Below are 15,530 nucleotides of genomic sequence, written 5' to 3'. Positions count from 1 at the left end.
AACTGACAGAATGGGGGCAGGGCTTGGGGCCTAGCAACCCTCTTTGACCTTGGCTTCACCTCATTGCTTCCCCCACAAGGTTGGTTTCCCTGGTGGGCTCATTGGGCGGTTAATTAGCTCTTTGAAGCTCTGGAAGAGGCAAAGTGGCGCTATGTGGGTTTTAGAAATAAAATCAATAAATGACTTAACCGCAGCCTAGCTATCTCCTCCGTCTCCCCCCCCCCTCCCCCGGGGCCAGCTCCATTCCTGTGCTAGCTCCCTCCCGGCTCCCTGCTGTCAGCTTTTGTTAAGGTTTTGGAGAGGAACAAAGTGGCTAACTAAGGCATCGGGCTCAGGCCTTTCTCCAAGGAGCTCCAGACCTTGAGATGGAAGACAGCAGGAAGGCTTGGCCCTCAGAAGTGCAGGGAGCACCTGCCTTTGTGGCAGAGTGGGCAGAGAGGAGAAATGCTTTCCCACCCACCTTCAGACCACCTCGGGTGGAGGAAAAAACCTTAGCTCCACCAGGTCTGTTCCCGTCTGCACCGCCCCCCCTCCCCCCAGCTGGGTTGGTGAAAGGAATACCAGTTGGGAAAGGTCAGCGTTAGGGCTCTGGAGAAACCCAAGATTGGTCTGAAAAGGAGGCAGGATTTCTGGTTAGAAACCTAGTAAGACATAAACAACCTTGGGTTATTCAAGTTGATTAAGTGCTTCCAGGGTTCCAGCTTGATCTGCACCCGCAGCACGGGGGAGTGAGGAATTGCAGAGGACATTAGGACACGAAGTGGGTCAGTTTGAGCCTTCAAGGTCTCATGCTGGGCTGGGGCTTGCAAAATAAACGGAGGGGCCCCAGGGTGGGGTCACCCCTGGAAAAAGCCTGGAAACAGTTTGGGGGGGGCACAGACAGCAAAGATGGAAGGGACCCACAAGGAAGGAAGGTGGAGAAATCAAAAGTAATTTCTGGGTGCCTGGCTGGCTCAGTCGGTAGAGCGTGGGACTCTCGATCTCAGGGTTGTGAGTTCAAGTCCCACGTTGGGCACGGAGCCTACTTTAAAAAAGGAATTTGTTTCCTAGTAGAAACAGGCCAAGTCCCAGTTGAGCAAGTGCCTTGAGCCCCGAAGAAGGGCGAGCACAGCGCTGATGCAGAGCGGGGCATCAGAACCAGTCGGCTGGAAGAGCACTGGATTCAACTGGGGAGTAGGAGAATTTGGGAATGGTTTGGGAGCATGTCCTTAGTGGCAGGAAAAGAAACTGGTAGGCAACTAGGGGTCAGTAAAAGAGCTGTGTGGCCAGGACGCTGCCACAACAGGGGTGTGAGGTGACAGCACAGATAACGGGTGGCTTTCTCCAGGGAGCACTAAGCACCAAGGAGCCTTCTGAGCTTGACTCAGAGCAGCCTCTTGAGAGCAACCCCGGGCCCAGCAGCCCCAGATGCGAGCCAAGGCTGGAGACCAGGTTCTTGGAGGGTGGGTGACCCCTGCAGAGGCACAGCCCTGGCGGGGAGCCTTGGGGATGGGGGCTCAGAAGAGACCACGGAGCCACCAAGCACCCTATTGAACTAGAGCATACAAAAGACCAAAAGGAGAAACTGGAAAATACCGTGAAATGTAAGGAAGTTTTCTATATTCCCACTACATCTGTAGGCACATTTGGGTGTTTCCTGATCTTTTTTCTCACTTTGAAGCATGGCAGCTATGGGAGATCAACACCTTAATGCTGTTTGGGGGCAGGGGAGAGCAGGGCTCGGGAATTGGAAGACTCGGAGTTTAGACCCCACGCTAAGCTTGTACCTCCAGGCCTGGGTCTGCCGTGGCTCAGAATGTCCTCGAAGACAGCTCAGCCTTCCCCCAAACCAGGCTCTCAGTAGCACCCTGCAGCTGGTCCAGGCCTCTGACCTGCTTCCTTGGCCCTCAGACCAGAACACCCAGCCCCTCTCTACCAGCCCACTGCCCTGGGAGGCCCAGGCATCCTTTGAAATAGCACAAAGCCCTGGGCTCCTTTTGCTCAAAGAACAAAGCAGGATCCAAAGTTGCCTCCACAAGAGTAGGAGGCAGCAGCTGGAGGAGGCAGGAATTTATATTCTCATTTGAGAGTATAAACTGGATGAAGGAATTCAACGGCTCAGAAAAGTAAAGCAACCAGCTAAAGGTCGCACAGCAATCAGTGCTGGGGCCAGGGCATGAGCAGTGGATTGGGGACAGTCCCGTAGCTGCCCAGCCGTGAAGACGAGTGAGTGGTGTCCAGCTCTGGGTGCAGAGGCTCCCAGTTTACGGGTAAGGTCACAGCTGTGATCCCTGGGCCCACTGAATTCCGGTCCCGTATGTGGCCCGGGTGGGAGGAACAAAGGGGAGGAGGGCTCCAGTCACCTGGCAGCTGTGTCACAGGGAGACCTAATACCACTGGCCAGTACTATGAGTCAGTGGGGGATGCTTGTCTATTCCACCACTGTGGGCCCAGGACTACAGTTCCCAGAGGCCCCTGCTCTAGGCTGGCAGTCCCTAGCCAAAGCTGGCCTGTAATCTGACCACCATCCCTCTCAAAAGGTCACTTCAGAGCTCCTTGAAGGACAGCAACAGGGGGAACTCAGGGTGGCTCAGCTTTGGGGGGGGCAGTAGCCCTGCCTCAGGCGACCTCCTTCCTCCATACCACCCCCTGGAACCCAGAGTCCTGGTCCCCCTTTTCTCGGGCACCCAGTGTCCTTTGTTGGCTACACCTCTTCTGTTCAGCTGACCCTCGGCTCCTGGCCCTTAAGCCTGCATGGGGGTGTCCTGGCCCCTGTTGCCACAGCATATGACCTCCCCACCTAGGCCCAGTCCCCTGCCCCGTCCCCGGGGAGGGCCACCATGGAAGCTTGACCAGAGGTCTTCCAGCTGGTGGTTGGTGGTCTTTGGGCAAATGTCTAAAACAGAAGCCCAGCTGCTCTGATGAAGGCTGAGCCTCCTGACACCTGCCCCCTGACAGCCCTCCTTGGCTTCTCCAGGAGCCCTGAATGAGGCCAAAATCTGGCCCCACCCTTCATCCACAACCCCCAGGGAAAGGGCCCGGATCAGGGCAACCTCTTCGCCAAAGGCACAGCCCCTGAGCTCCAGTGAAGCCTCAGGCCTCTCAGGCAGCACTCGACGTGCCGGCATCTTGTCTCTGAGGCAGGCACAGAAGACCCCAGTGCGCGAGGCCTGGAGGAAGTGGGTCAGCCCCAGGCTGTGAATGAGCCAGGCTGGGCCTGCTCTCCCTGCCCCTCTCCCCTCTCCCCCTCCTCCTTTGCCCCCAAAATAGCTCCCTGAGCTGCCAGGCCAAGACCCTCCCATTGCAGGGGGAGGCGGGGCAAGCCGCCCGGAGCCAGGCTTTAAAACCCCAGGCAGCCAGGGGGGGAATCTCCACTCCCTGGCTAGAGGCACTGCTCGAGGCTGCTTGTCCACCCATCAGTCAGGCCTGCCCTCCCGCAGCCATGTCCCGGCCCCTGTCAGACCAGGAGAAGAGAAAGCAAATCAGCGTGCGTGGCCTGGCTGGCGTGGAGAATGTGACCGACCTCAAGAAGAACTTCAACCGGCACCTCCATTTCACACTCGTGAAGGACCGCAATGTGGCCACCCCGAGGGACTACTACTTTGCGCTGGCCCACACCGTGCGCGACCACCTCGTGGGTCGCTGGATCCGCACGCAGCAGCACTACTACGAGAAGGACCCCAAGGTGCTGCTTGGGGCGCCCCGGGTGGGAAATGGGCTGGGGCCCCCACCCGGGAGATCCTGACGAAGTGGCGGCCCTTCGTGGGGGGTCCTTCGAATAAAGGGTCCTTCCAGGTTGCTGAGGTTGGAGGAGCAGGAGTGCCAAGTGCAGCTGGGGCAGGGACAACCCCGGGCAGAGAAACCCGGGGGCAGGGTGGCGGGCAGGTTGCAGGGCTCAGATCAGGCAGGCTGGTTGCAAAGGCAAGTGCCCATTCAGAGAGCAGAGGGGCTTCTGGTGGTCGGGAAGACCCCTGCGGCCTGGGTTGGACCTGAAGTGGAAGGCCGGGTCATTCAATATGAGCGTGGTGTCTCCGTGGAGTGGGTGGTGCTGGTGTGCGGCCGGGACAGCTGGGGTAGTGGGATCAAGTGTCTGCTGGGGTCATGGTAAATGTCAGCAACCTGACACTCGTGGGCAGGGGAGGGGGAGGGGCAGGCGAGTGGGCCAGGGAGGGGAACCTAGGAAACCAGGAGGCCAGGTACCGTCAGCATCCTCTGTCCTCTTCTTGGGGCTGAGGCTTGAGGACCAAGGGGGACTGGGCACCACAAGGACAGGAGGTGGCCAACTCTAGCCGTGAGTCATGGTGACCTTGAGCAAATGACTGGTTTCTCCACTACCTTGGCCTTCCCCTCTGGGGGAGTACTTGGAGGGGCTTCTCCACGTCCTGACTCCCCGGTGGGCCGTCGGGAGGCTCGTGTGAGATGGCAGGGGTTCTCACCTCTCCTAAGCACCTCAATCCCCGAGGTAGATAGGGCAGCCCCATTTCCCAGATGTGGAGACTGAGGCCCAGAGAAGAAAAGCCATGTGTCCAAAGTCAGAGGAAATGCTGGGCCGGAACCTTCCCGATGGGTCCGGAAGCCTGAGATGGGGAGAAAATAAATGGAGACAGGGCTGGCACGTGCCGGGCCCGAGGAGTGGGACAGGAGGTGTGAGAGGCCTGGCCAAATGCTGCTGGGCAGCCCTGACCCCTCCCCTGCACTTGTCTCTCCGGCCAGAGGATCTACTACCTGTCTCTGGAGTTCTACATGGGACGGACACTACAAAACACCATGGTGAACCTGGCCTTGGAGAATGCTTGTGATGAGGCTACCTACCAGGTGTGGAGGGGGCTGGGAGCGGGGCAGGGAGTGGGGCAAGCTGAGGAATTGGGGGATTCACCTGCTGGCCCTTGGCCTTGACCACTGCCACACCCTCCCCCCTCCAGCTGGGCCTGGACATGGAGGAGCTGGAGGAGATCGAGGAGGATGCGGGGCTGGGCAACGGGGGCCTGGGTCGGCTGGCCGGTAAGTGGGCAGGGTGGCAGGGGTGGGGTGGGCAGTAGGGTTCCTTTCTGCCAGGTCCCTGACACCCACCTCCCTGCAAACCCCTAGCCTGCTTTCTGGACTCCATGGCAACACTGGGCCTGGCTGCCTATGGCTATGGGATCCGCTATGAATTTGGGATTTTTAACCAGAAGATCTGCGGGGGCTGGCAGGTGAGCAACCTTGGGCCCTGGCCTTGTGGGGACCCAGGCATGATGGAGAGGACCCCCATTGGGTCATCCACCTCTGGATAGATCCAGAACCAGCCTCAGCTTTGACAGAAAGCATCCTTGTCCCTTCCCCCGGCCCCAAAACCTGCTGGTCACTCTTGGAACAGGTGGTCCACGCCTATGGAACCTCTCAGACTCCCATACACATGCCATGTCCCATTGGATACCCCACCAGACCAGGGACCCACCCTAGGGCCCTTAAATTACACTCTAGAGAGGGCATACCAAGGCTCTGGCTCCTGCCCTACCCACTGCCCCCTGTGGTGTACGTCTGGGTCTGAGCCTGGGTCTGACGCTGCCTTCCTTTCTCCCCGCCCTGCCCTGGGCTCAGATGGAGGAGGCTGATGACTGGCTTCGCTATGGAAACCCCTGGGAGAAGGGCCGCCCCGAGTTCACGCTGCCGGTGCACTTCTATGGCCGAGTGGAACACACCAACCAGGGGGCCAAGTGGGTAGACACACAGGTGAGGGAGCTGGGGGAGCTGCCAGGGAGAGGGAAGTGGGGAGGCTCTGGAAGAAAACAAGGAGATACAGGGCAAGAGCCTGGAGGCTACTGGACCCAGGGCTACTTATAATGGAGGACACGGAGGCTCAAAGAGGTTAAGTGACTTACTCAAGGTCACACAGTTGGAGCCAGGAGAGGCTGGAGACAGGATCACAGAGGAGCCAGGCCAAAGCACAGAGCCCAGGAGGAGGAGAGAGGCCACCCTGCTCCACCAGTGCCCTTTCCCTGACCTGGTTCCTTTCCACCCCATTAGACTCAGCCAAGAATAATCACGGTGACTTGACTCCCCAGCACATCGAAACTGGCAGCTTGATGGGGAGCAAAGCAACAGCCCAGAAAGGGGGACAGGGAGAAAGTGAAAACCTTGAGAGAGGAACTGACTTGTTCAAGGTCACACGACAAGTTAGAGGGAGCCGAAAGCCAAACCAGGTGTCTGAATCCCAGCCCCGTCAGTTCTCTTGCTGTGGCTGCAGGTCATGGGCCTCCAGAGGGCTGCACAGAAACCTCTTGGCTTCCAGACTCAGGCATTGGTTCCGCTGCCATCGTGATAACGATTCCGCAGGGGCTCTGGCTGCCCACCAAGCTCTATGCTCCTGGGCCAGTCCCTTCCCTCTCTGAGATGCAGCTTCCACTCTGTTCCAGTCCGCGGCTCAGTGACTTAGTGTTGGGGAGAAAGGGTGCTGCCCCCTGGTGGGCGTGGATGTGCCCCCAGGTCCGTGGTAGCAGGAACCATTGGCGGCGATTTTTGACGTCTGCTCATTGCGGGAGGTGGGGCCTGCATTAGATACTGCCGATTAGCCCTGTGGTCAAGCGGGCATAAGCCCTTGGGATGGCCTTGACATCTGTGTCCCCTTCAGCAGGGCCCCAGGCTCCCCCCAGCCCTCTCATGCGCCCAGAGAATCCTCTAGGTTGCGCTCAGACCAGGTGGGCCAGCTCATCCCCATCCCTGCAGGGTGGCCACCAACAGAGAGCCCAGCTCCGGGCTCCGGGCTCATCACTGCCCCCTGTAATCCTCACAAGCATCCAGGCAAGGTGGGGTGGGGGGTGTGGGGAGGTCCTGGGGGGGGGGTCCTCTCTTTATGGACGAGGTCCAGAGAGGCTGAGAGGCTTGCTCATGGTCACCCAGAGTCGGCGCAGGAACCCAGGGCTGGGAACTGGCAAAGCACAGGGACAAAGGCTGGAATGCCAGCTCTCAGGGCCCCACGACTCATGTGGCAGATACCTAGCTCCTGACACCAAGCCCGACACCCCTGCAGGTGGTGCTGGCCATGCCCTACGACACGCCGGTACCCGGCTATCGCAACAACATCGTCAACACCATGCGCCTGTGGTCGGCCAAGGCCCCCAATGACTTCAACCTCAAGGACTGTGAGTCCAGCCCTGGCCACCAGCAGCCCCGCCCACCCCGCCCACACTCAGCCCCGGCCTGACGCTGTCCCCACTTTCACCCCTCAGTCAACGTCGGTGGCTACATCCAAGCTGTGCTGGATCGAAACCTCGCTGAGAACATCTCGCGTGTCCTGTACCCCAATGACAACGTATGTCACCTCCTGGGCTGGGGACAGGAAGCCTGAGGGCCTGGGAGAGGGCAAAGACTGGGAGGGACTGTCCCTGGGTGCCCTAGTCACACCCAGGACATAGTTTTTGTTTTTTAAGTTTATTTATTTTTTGGTAATCTCTACACCCAATGCAGGGCTTGAACTCACGACCCGGAGATTAAGAGTCACGTGCTTTTCTGACTGAGCCAGCCACGTGCCCTGCACCCAGGGACATACTGTTGGCTCCTGTGTGTCTTTGTTTTCCCCCCAAGTTCTTTAAAAGGACACCTAAGTCCTGGGGACAGCAAGCTAGGGCAGGGCACTTTGGATCTGCTGTTCCCTGGTGATGCTGACAATACCGGTCCTTGTGTGCCTCCCTCCTAACACCATCCCCCGCCACTACTTCTCGGTGGGCGAAAGACCCCTGGGCCCTGGAGGTGGGGCTTGTTCAGGGCTCAAGGGCCTCGGCGTGGGCAGGAGTCTCCTGGCCCCACCCGCAGCAGTGTTAGCCAACCCCCCCAACCTTGACTTGCTTAACCTTGCCTTGGACTGTTCCCAGTTCTTTGAGGGGAAGGAGCTGCGTCTGAAGCAGGAGTACTTTGTAGTGGCCGCCACCCTCCAGGACATCATCCGCCGCTTCAAGTCCTCCAAGTTCGGTTGCTGCGACCCTGTGCGCACGAGCTTCGATGCCTTTCCGGATAAGGTACCAGGGCCCAGGGAGGGCCCCTCTCCACACCTCCCATGACGTGTGTGCCGCCACCTCTCCCCTCCAGCCTCCGCCTGCCCCACTCATTTTATAGAGGAGGAAGTAGAGGCTGAGGGTACCCTGCTCAGGACCCTCAATCGATGGGCACATCACCTGGGGACTGCCCCCCTCCTCCTGCCCACAGCTGCCCCTCTGAGGACTTCTACCCCCAGCTCTGCCCTGGGGCCATGTGGGCCCTTGGAGGGGGCTCGAAGGGGCAAAGGACAGTGATCACAGCCGTGGTTTGGATCCCAGACTGACTCCCAGCCCCCCTCTCCACAGGTGGCCATCCAGCTAAATGATACCCACCCCTCCTTGGCCATCCCTGAGCTGATGAGGATCCTGGTGGACCTGGAGCGGCTTGACTGGGACAAGGTGAGCTTCAGGAGTGACTGACCCTCTTTCCGTCCCAGGGTTCCCTTCCCAGTGTGAGAAGCGGAAATATGGGAGTGCCGCCCCCGTGGAACAGACCGCAGTGTGAGGCCCAGAGGGCGAGTGTCCTCAAACCTGCTCCTCGGTGGCAGGGCCCAGGCTCCTGGCTGCATACTGTGCATGTAGAGAGCCCTGGCGGTTAGGCCCCAGGGTTCCTGACTCCCCATCCTGCCCATCAGGCCTGGGACTTGACAGTCAGGACCTGCGCCTACACCAACCACACTGTGCTGCCCGAGGCTCTGGAGCGCTGGCCCGTGCATCTTATTGAGACGCTGCTGCCCCGCCACCTCCAGATCATCTATGAGATCAACCAGCGCTTCCTGAATGTGAGCGGAGGAGCCCTGGGCTGGGGGCGTGGGCTGGGGAAGGCTGCTCGCAGTAGGCATCCTGACACTAGCGGGGGTGAGGGGGGGGGGGGGGCGCTATGCGCGGAGCTCTGGGGGTATGGGGCTGGGGACCTGGGTTACAGGTCCGTGCCTGAGCTCTGGGCTGTCGCCGCATAGCGGGTGGCAGCTGCGTTCCCAGGGGATGTAGACCGGTTGCGGCGCATGTCGCTGGTGGAGGAGGGCACAGTGAAGCGCATCAACATGGCCCACCTGTGCATCGCCGGGTCGCACGCGGTCAACGGCGTGGCTCGCATCCACTCAGAGATCCTCAAGAAGACCATGTGAGACACCTCCCTTTCCTCCCGCTGGCTCCGCCCCCTGCTGGTCCTGCCCCTCCCTCTGGCCCCTCCGTGAGACCCCTCCCACTGGCCCCGCCCCTCTCGCTGGCCCCGCCCCTGGCCCACCTCCTTGACATACAGGCCGGGGGCCGGGGGCCGGGGGCGGGGGGGGGGGCGGGGGGGGCGGGGGAGGGGCACTACCTGACCCCTGCTGGCCCTTTCCACAGGTAGCACGGCTTTTATAAGCATCGTGGCCCTGATGTCCAGAACACTTCTGTCCCCAGATGACCCCCTCTCACACACAACCACCCCCTCACCTCCAGGCCCCTCTCAGCAAGAAAGCAGGGTAAGGCCTCAGGGAGGAGGCCTTCATCCCACAGGGACGAGTACTGACCCTCCAACCCCATCCTGCAGCTTCAAGGACTTCTACGAGCTGGAGCCTCATAAGTTCCAGAATAAGACCAACGGCATCACCCCTCGTCGCTGGCTAGTTATGTGTAACCCTGGGCTGGCAGAGGTCATTGCTGAGGTGAGAGGTCACTGTATGGCCACTAGGAGTCAACACGGGTCACTACAGGGATCAGCTGTGTATGGATGTGGAGGTGGGTCACTGTAGGGGGCCCCCGGGTTCACAGTCTAATGGAGAGGGTCATCAGCAGGTCACATCAGAAGTGAGACCGGCAGGGGGCAGAGACTGTGAGCAGGGCTTCGGGGTCATTGCCTGTCTGAGGAAAAGGCCAGGAGGAAGGCCTGCTGGGGTCAGGTGGGGTCAGCCATCAGAGCTCAAGGTCCAGAGGGAAGATGGCTGTGCACACCCCACGCCTCTGCTGGAGGCTGGAGAAGGAGGGGCTGTCTGCTGGGGACAGGGCTTGGCTGACCTGGAAAGGGACCCCTCTGTGAGGGAGGACAGAAGAGGGACATAGGCCTGACCGCCATCTCCCGCAGCGCATTGGGGAGGACTACATCTCAGACCTGGACCAGCTGCGCAAACTGCTCTCCTTTGTGGATGATGAAGCCTTTATCCGGGATGTGGCTCAAGTGAAGCAGGTAGGCAGTGCGACAACTCGGGACCCTCGTGCCAAGCGTGGGAGGGAGCGTGCTGGAGGCGCCGGTTGCCTGCGTCCGGGAATGGCCAGGGGAGCCCGTCTCTCCTGCAACCTCAGGCCCCTGGTAGAAGTTGCCTGGAGTCCATGGCGAGAAGGCATCAGCTGATGGCCCTGGAAAAGTGCTGACATTGATTAGCAATGTCTGCTCTGGGGCAGGCGTGGAGGGGGCGGCAAGCGAGACTCCCATCCTCCACCTTTCTGGGAAAGAAATTACACTGTAGGATTTCTTGAGGCTGAGGCCTGTTGGTGAGCTCTTCTCCCTCCCTCCCTTCAGGAAAACAAGTTAAAGTTCGCTGCATACCTAGAGAAGGAATACAAAGTCCATATCAACCCCAACTCGCTCTTCGACATCCAGGTGAAGCGAATTCACGAATATAAACGCCAGCTCCTCAACTGCCTCCACATCATCACCCTGTACAACCGTGAGTGGCAGGGTTTCACTTGGTCTCTTGGGGCTCTCCTCTGTGTACTCCATACTTCCTAATCAATGTCTCTCCTTTGGCCTTGGGACAACTCTTGGGACATGGGATTATCCCCATTTCATAGACGGCAAACTGAGGCTCAGAGAGGGGGGGAAAATGGCAGATCTGAGGTCACATAGCAAGTGGTTGCCCAAATCAGGTCCACTGTCTCCTGGCCAAGGCCCTGGCTGGATGGGTGCTGTCAGGAGGGGTTACCCAGAGGGAAGACCTGGTCCACTGATCTCTGCTCTGTTTCTCTACAGGCATCAAGCAGGAACCCAATAGGTTTGTTGTGCCCCGAACTGTGATGATTGGAGGGAAGGTGAGAAGCCAGGACACAGACTGTGGCTCTGGTCCTTCGACACCCAGGTTGAGGTTGACCTGGCTGGGTTGCAGGATAGGGGGTAGGGGGCCGGGCTGTGGGGCTGACCCCAGACTCTGCCCCCACAGGCTGCCCCTGGATACCACATGGCCAAGATGATCATCAAACTCATCACGGCCATTGGGGATGTGGTTAACCATGACCCGGTGGTAGGAGACCGCCTCCGTGTGATCTTCCTGGAGAACTACCGAGTCTCGCTGGCAGAGAAAGGTGGGGTGCCACCAGAGAGAGGCTCTGATGAGTTCAGTGCCAGGAAGAGCTATTGGTTACCTGTTCCTAGCATGCTGGCACTTGGAAGCAGAATCTGGAGAGGACAATGCTCAAATCACGAGGATGTCCCCCTTTCATGGTGGAATTTCAGGCAGAAATGATAGGGAAGATTTGCCCTTCAAATCACACACACAGTGGGGCAGGGTTGGGGAGAGAGTCCAGGGTAGATCTCGGGTGTTCAAGGATCACCAAGCAGTGACAGGGGGCTGGTGATGAGAGGGAGACTCAGTGGGTGACTTCTGTAGGGTTGGGTGGAGGGCGTCTGAATCCGGTTAACTCCGCAGGTCCCCGGCTGGGGTGGGACTATTCCTGGAGCTGAGCTTGTCCCCTGCTGCTTCCCCACAGTGATCCCCGCCGCTGACCTCTCTGAGCAGATCTCCACAGCAGGCACTGAGGCCTCAGGCACGGGCAACATGAAGTTCATGCTCAATGGGGCTCTGACCATCGGCACCATGGACGGGGCCAATGTGGAGATGGCGGAAGAGGCGGGAGAAGAGAACTTCTTCATCTTCGGCATGCGGGTGGAGGATGTGGAAAAGCTTGACCAGAGAGGGTATGGGGGGCAAGGGCTCCAAAGTTCACAGTCCGTGGGCAGGAGGCACCGAGGTGTGGCTCCTGGAGGGTAGGGCTTGGGGGGCCAGAGGGCATGCCTGGAAAGGCTGGTCCAGCCTGTGTACGGTCTTAGTTTTGGCCCTCAGGATTCTGGAGAACTTTTGAGGTAACTTATAACACATGAGGTTAATGGCATAGGAAAAGAAAGAAGCCACACAGAACTCAAGGCAAAGGAAAAGAAAATTATATCAATCCTAGGACATGATATTATTTCTGGAATTCTGGAGTAAAATTAAATCCTGACCCCCTGGCAGCTGTGGCAAAAAGGGAAATATAAGTAGAGTATGTACAGCTGTGTTTGTGGTCGGAAATGCCATTTTTCAAGGTAGATATTTTCCTGGCTTTATGTTTCTTAAAATTTATTTTATTTTATTTTTTTTAAACTTTTTATTTATTTATTTATTCATGAGAGAGAGAGAGAGAGAGAGAGAGAGATAGGCAGAGGGAGAAGCAGGCTCCCAAGGAGCAGGGAGCCCGATGTGGGACTCGATCCCAGGACCCTGGGATCATGACCTGAACCGAAGGCAGACGCCCAACCATCTGAGCCATCCAGGCGCCCTTAAAATTTATTTTAAAATATATTTTTTTCCTTATCATAAAAGCAATACATGCTCCTGAATTGGAAACATACAAAACCACAAAGAATAAAATAACTGTCATTCATAATCTCATCAGCCATTTTTAAAGTCACAGCTCTTTTTCTACATACTTACCTATGTGTGTGTATCTGTAAAAGTTGGGACCAACACCTGTACAATTTTGATGCCTTCACACAATTTTGACTCCTGATATCATTAAACAGTTTTTAAATATTTATTTTATTTTTTTAAGATTTTTATTTATTCATTTGAGACACAGAGATACAGAGAGAGAGAGAATGAGCTGGGGGAGAGGCAGAGGGAGAGGGAGAAGCAGGTTCCCCGCTGAGCCAGGAGCCCGATGTGGGGCTCGATCCCAGGACCCCGGGATCATGACCTGAACTGAAGGCAGGTGCTTAACCATCTGGGCCACCCAGGCGCCCCAATCTTTAAAATATTTTAAATGTCTGCACGGGGTTCCATCAAAATGGAGGTGTCATAACTTATTGAACTAGTTCCATAGTGTTGGACATTAGGTTGATTTCTGCTGTTCGGCAGTGTAAATATCCCTGTGATGATCATCCTTTTACACCCATGTCTCCATCTTTATTTCCTTAAGATAATTAGTAGAGGGGATATATCTGAGTCAAATAAGGTATGAGTTCTTTTTTTCTTTTCTTTCTGTTTTTTTTTTTTAAAGTATGAGTTCTTAAGGCTCCTGATGCATGTTGCCAAATGGCCTTCCAGAAAGTTGGTACCAGTTTACGCTCCCCCCAACTGCTTCTGAGAGCTGGCATTAAATACTGAAAGGAAATTCTCCTGTTGGGCTTGACTAGGAAGTTCAGACTGTGTCCTTTGGACAGGAGGGAGATAGGACATGTTTTGAGCAAGATCCAACATGTTCAGAAGCAGGCTCCAGAAGGACGGTTTTGGCTGCGAGGTGGAGACTGGACTGCAGGGGAGGAGGAGGCAAAGTGCAGGTGGGGGCCCCAGTGTGTGGGCTGACACCGGAGTGCGAGGAGAGTGGCCTCCAGCGTCAGTGCTGGGGATCGGGGTGAGGGATGTCCTCTGGCTCCCTGCCCCCTCGTATTTGTGGATCCTGACCCACTGCACCCACTCCTTGGCCTGAGTGGCTGGATGGAGGTGGGGAGGGAAGGAAAGAGATGAGACTGGCCTTGGGGAGGGTTTTGAGCCCAGGCATTCCGGAAGGAAACATACTGGTTAGCAGAGGTAGCGGTGTGTGTGCAGAAGAGCACTTGGTTTGGGGCCTCAAGCACAGAAGGGGGTTGAAAAGCTGGGCAGAGAAGGGAGGGGGCCGCCAGGGAAGGACCGCCAGAGGTGGTGCAGCTGCTCCGGAGAGGGCAGCAGCAGGCTGGGCCTGGGTTTTGACCCTGGCGCTTAGGACTTCTCGGGTTTTCTTGGGAGGAGGAACCAGGAACTCCTTTCCATGGCGCTGACCGCTCTTTCCCCACAGGTACAACGCCCAGGAGTACTATGACCGAATTCCCGAGCTTCGGCAGATCATTGAGCAGCTGAGCAGTGGCTTCTTCTCCCCCAAACAGCCGGACCTGTTCAAGAACATCGTCAACATGCTCATGCACCACGACCGGTGAGCTGACTGGCCAGGGAACCGTGCAGGTGGGGCTGCTGGGCTGAACGGCTCAGGTGCGGTGTGGGGAGGCTGGGCAGCGGTCCTGGGCAGTTGGGGCCAGGCTCCTTTGCTCCTTTGGAAGCAGCTTTACTCTCCTGGCCCCCGGAAGACCACCAGGAGAGGACGGGCTTGGCCCTTGACTTCATGGAACTCCCTGCCTCTCTATTCCTTTCCAGGTTTAAAGTCTTTGCAGATTACGAAGACTACATTAGATGCCAGGAGAAAGTCAGTGCCTTGTACAAGGTGAGGCGTCCTGGGCCAGGGGTCAGCAAGGCTTTGGTGGCCCTGGCTGGGCTGTGGTGGATGTTGGGGATCCCACGGGCAGAATGAACCCAGAGCTGTCTTTTGGCCTGTAGAACCCAAGAGAGTGGACGCGGATGGTGATCCGCAACATAGCCGCATCAGGCAAGTTCTCTAGTGACAGAACCATTGCCCAGTACGCCCAGGATATCTGGGGCATAGAGCCTTCACGCACGCGCCTGCCAGCCCCTGACAAGACCATCTGAGCCTCCAGACCGGACCCCAAACTGGCCCCTGAGTTTGTTTGCAATCCCTTGGGTGGGCCAACCCCAGCTCTTCGTCCGGAGGGGGGTACTACAGTTAGATCTCTCAACCTTTTCCTGGAACCCCCCATTTTCCCCCGGCGTCAAGATCCTCGTGTCCAGCATGACTGAGGACGCTGCTCCCATCCTGTTCTCCGGCTCCCTGCCCCTCCTAGTATGGGTCTCACCGACTGCACCCACTCCCCAATAAATTGATTCTCCTTGGGAGCCTCCTTATTCCTCTGTCTGTTGGGAAATATTTTTAGCTCTGGGCAGGCCTAACAGCCGCCGCGCAGTCACCGTGCCCCACCCCTCCACCCGCAGGTGCGTCCCCTCGGAAGGAGGGGGCAGCCCATGGGGGCGGGGCCGAGACTCTCCAGCCTCCTTCAGGCGTCACCCTCCACGCCTCTCTTCCCAGAGCTGTGTCCATACTAGGTCAGCGGCCTGCCAGGCTGGCCGAGGGCGGGGCGTCTCCTGGGTGGAGCCCACCGGGGCCGGGAGCTGGGACTTGGGCAGAGGCCTCCGGGACTACCGAGGATCCACGCTGTCCCGGCCAGGACTTGGGAGGGGGAGGAGCCTGTGGGTGGTTGACGCCTTTTGGACTCCGCCCTTAGCCCCGCCCCACTGCGGCGTTTAAGGGTCTCTAAGCAGGTGGCTACGCTTGGTCTGAAGTCGGGGAGTTAGGGCGGGGGACACTCACAGACCGTCTAGGCTAGGCCAGTGTTGCCCCCTCCCACTTTGGGGAAACTGAGGACCAGAAACGGCCTGTTCCTGGGCCTCATATTATCAAGACTGAGGTGTAGGGGAGGTTCTGCCT

At 57.9% G+C, this 15,530-nt stretch overlaps 1 protein-coding gene and 1 non-coding gene across 2 annotated transcripts; both read left to right on the top strand.

Annotated features, from left to right (window-relative positions):
* The first annotated feature begins 942 nt into the window (after positions 1-942).
* Positions 943-1,015, top strand: TRNAE-CUC. The gene has a single exon. It is a non-coding gene; the product is annotated as a tRNA-Glu (tRNA).
* Positions 1,016-3,409: 2,394 nt separating this feature from the next.
* On the top strand, positions 3,410-14,950 carry PYGM (glycogen phosphorylase, muscle associated). The gene is made up of 20 exons (XM_027578950.1): positions 3,410-3,664; positions 4,693-4,794; positions 4,902-4,980; positions 5,068-5,171; positions 5,560-5,691; positions 6,989-7,100; positions 7,188-7,270; positions 7,830-7,973; positions 8,298-8,390; positions 8,627-8,773; positions 8,951-9,114; positions 9,526-9,640; positions 10,057-10,158; positions 10,492-10,639; positions 10,942-11,000; positions 11,129-11,270; positions 11,676-11,883; positions 13,995-14,129; positions 14,348-14,414; positions 14,528-14,950. The coding sequence occupies exons 1-20, from the start codon at positions 3,422-3,424 to the stop codon at positions 14,675-14,677; spliced, it is 2,529 nt and encodes an 842-aa protein (XP_027434751.1). The 5' UTR covers positions 3,410-3,421; the 3' UTR covers positions 14,678-14,950.
* Positions 14,951-15,530: the final 580 nt, after the last annotated feature.

Source organism: Zalophus californianus, chromosome 11, assembly GCF_009762305.2.
Source record: "Zalophus californianus isolate mZalCal1 chromosome 11, mZalCal1.pri.v2, whole genome shotgun sequence".
In the NCBI taxonomy this organism is placed as follows: domain Eukaryota; kingdom Metazoa; phylum Chordata; class Mammalia; order Carnivora; family Otariidae; genus Zalophus; species Zalophus californianus.
Note: the sequence above shows the minus strand (reverse complement) of the source record. Positions and strands in the feature narration are given on the sequence as shown.

Excerpts from the sequence above, each read along its gene's own strand:
- PYGM (XM_027578950.1), top strand. The coding sequence starts at position 3,422 with ATGTCCCGGCCCCTGTCAGACCAGGAGAAGAGAAAGCAAATCAGCGTG. Across the intron at positions 5,172-5,559 it reads AGATCTGCGGGGGCTGGCAG|ATGGAGGAGGCTGATGACTG; the intron begins GTGAGCAACCTT and ends CCCTGGGCTCAG. Across the intron at positions 7,101-7,187 it reads TGACTTCAACCTCAAGGACT|TCAACGTCGGTGGCTACATC; the intron begins GTGAGTCCAGCC and ends TTCACCCCTCAG.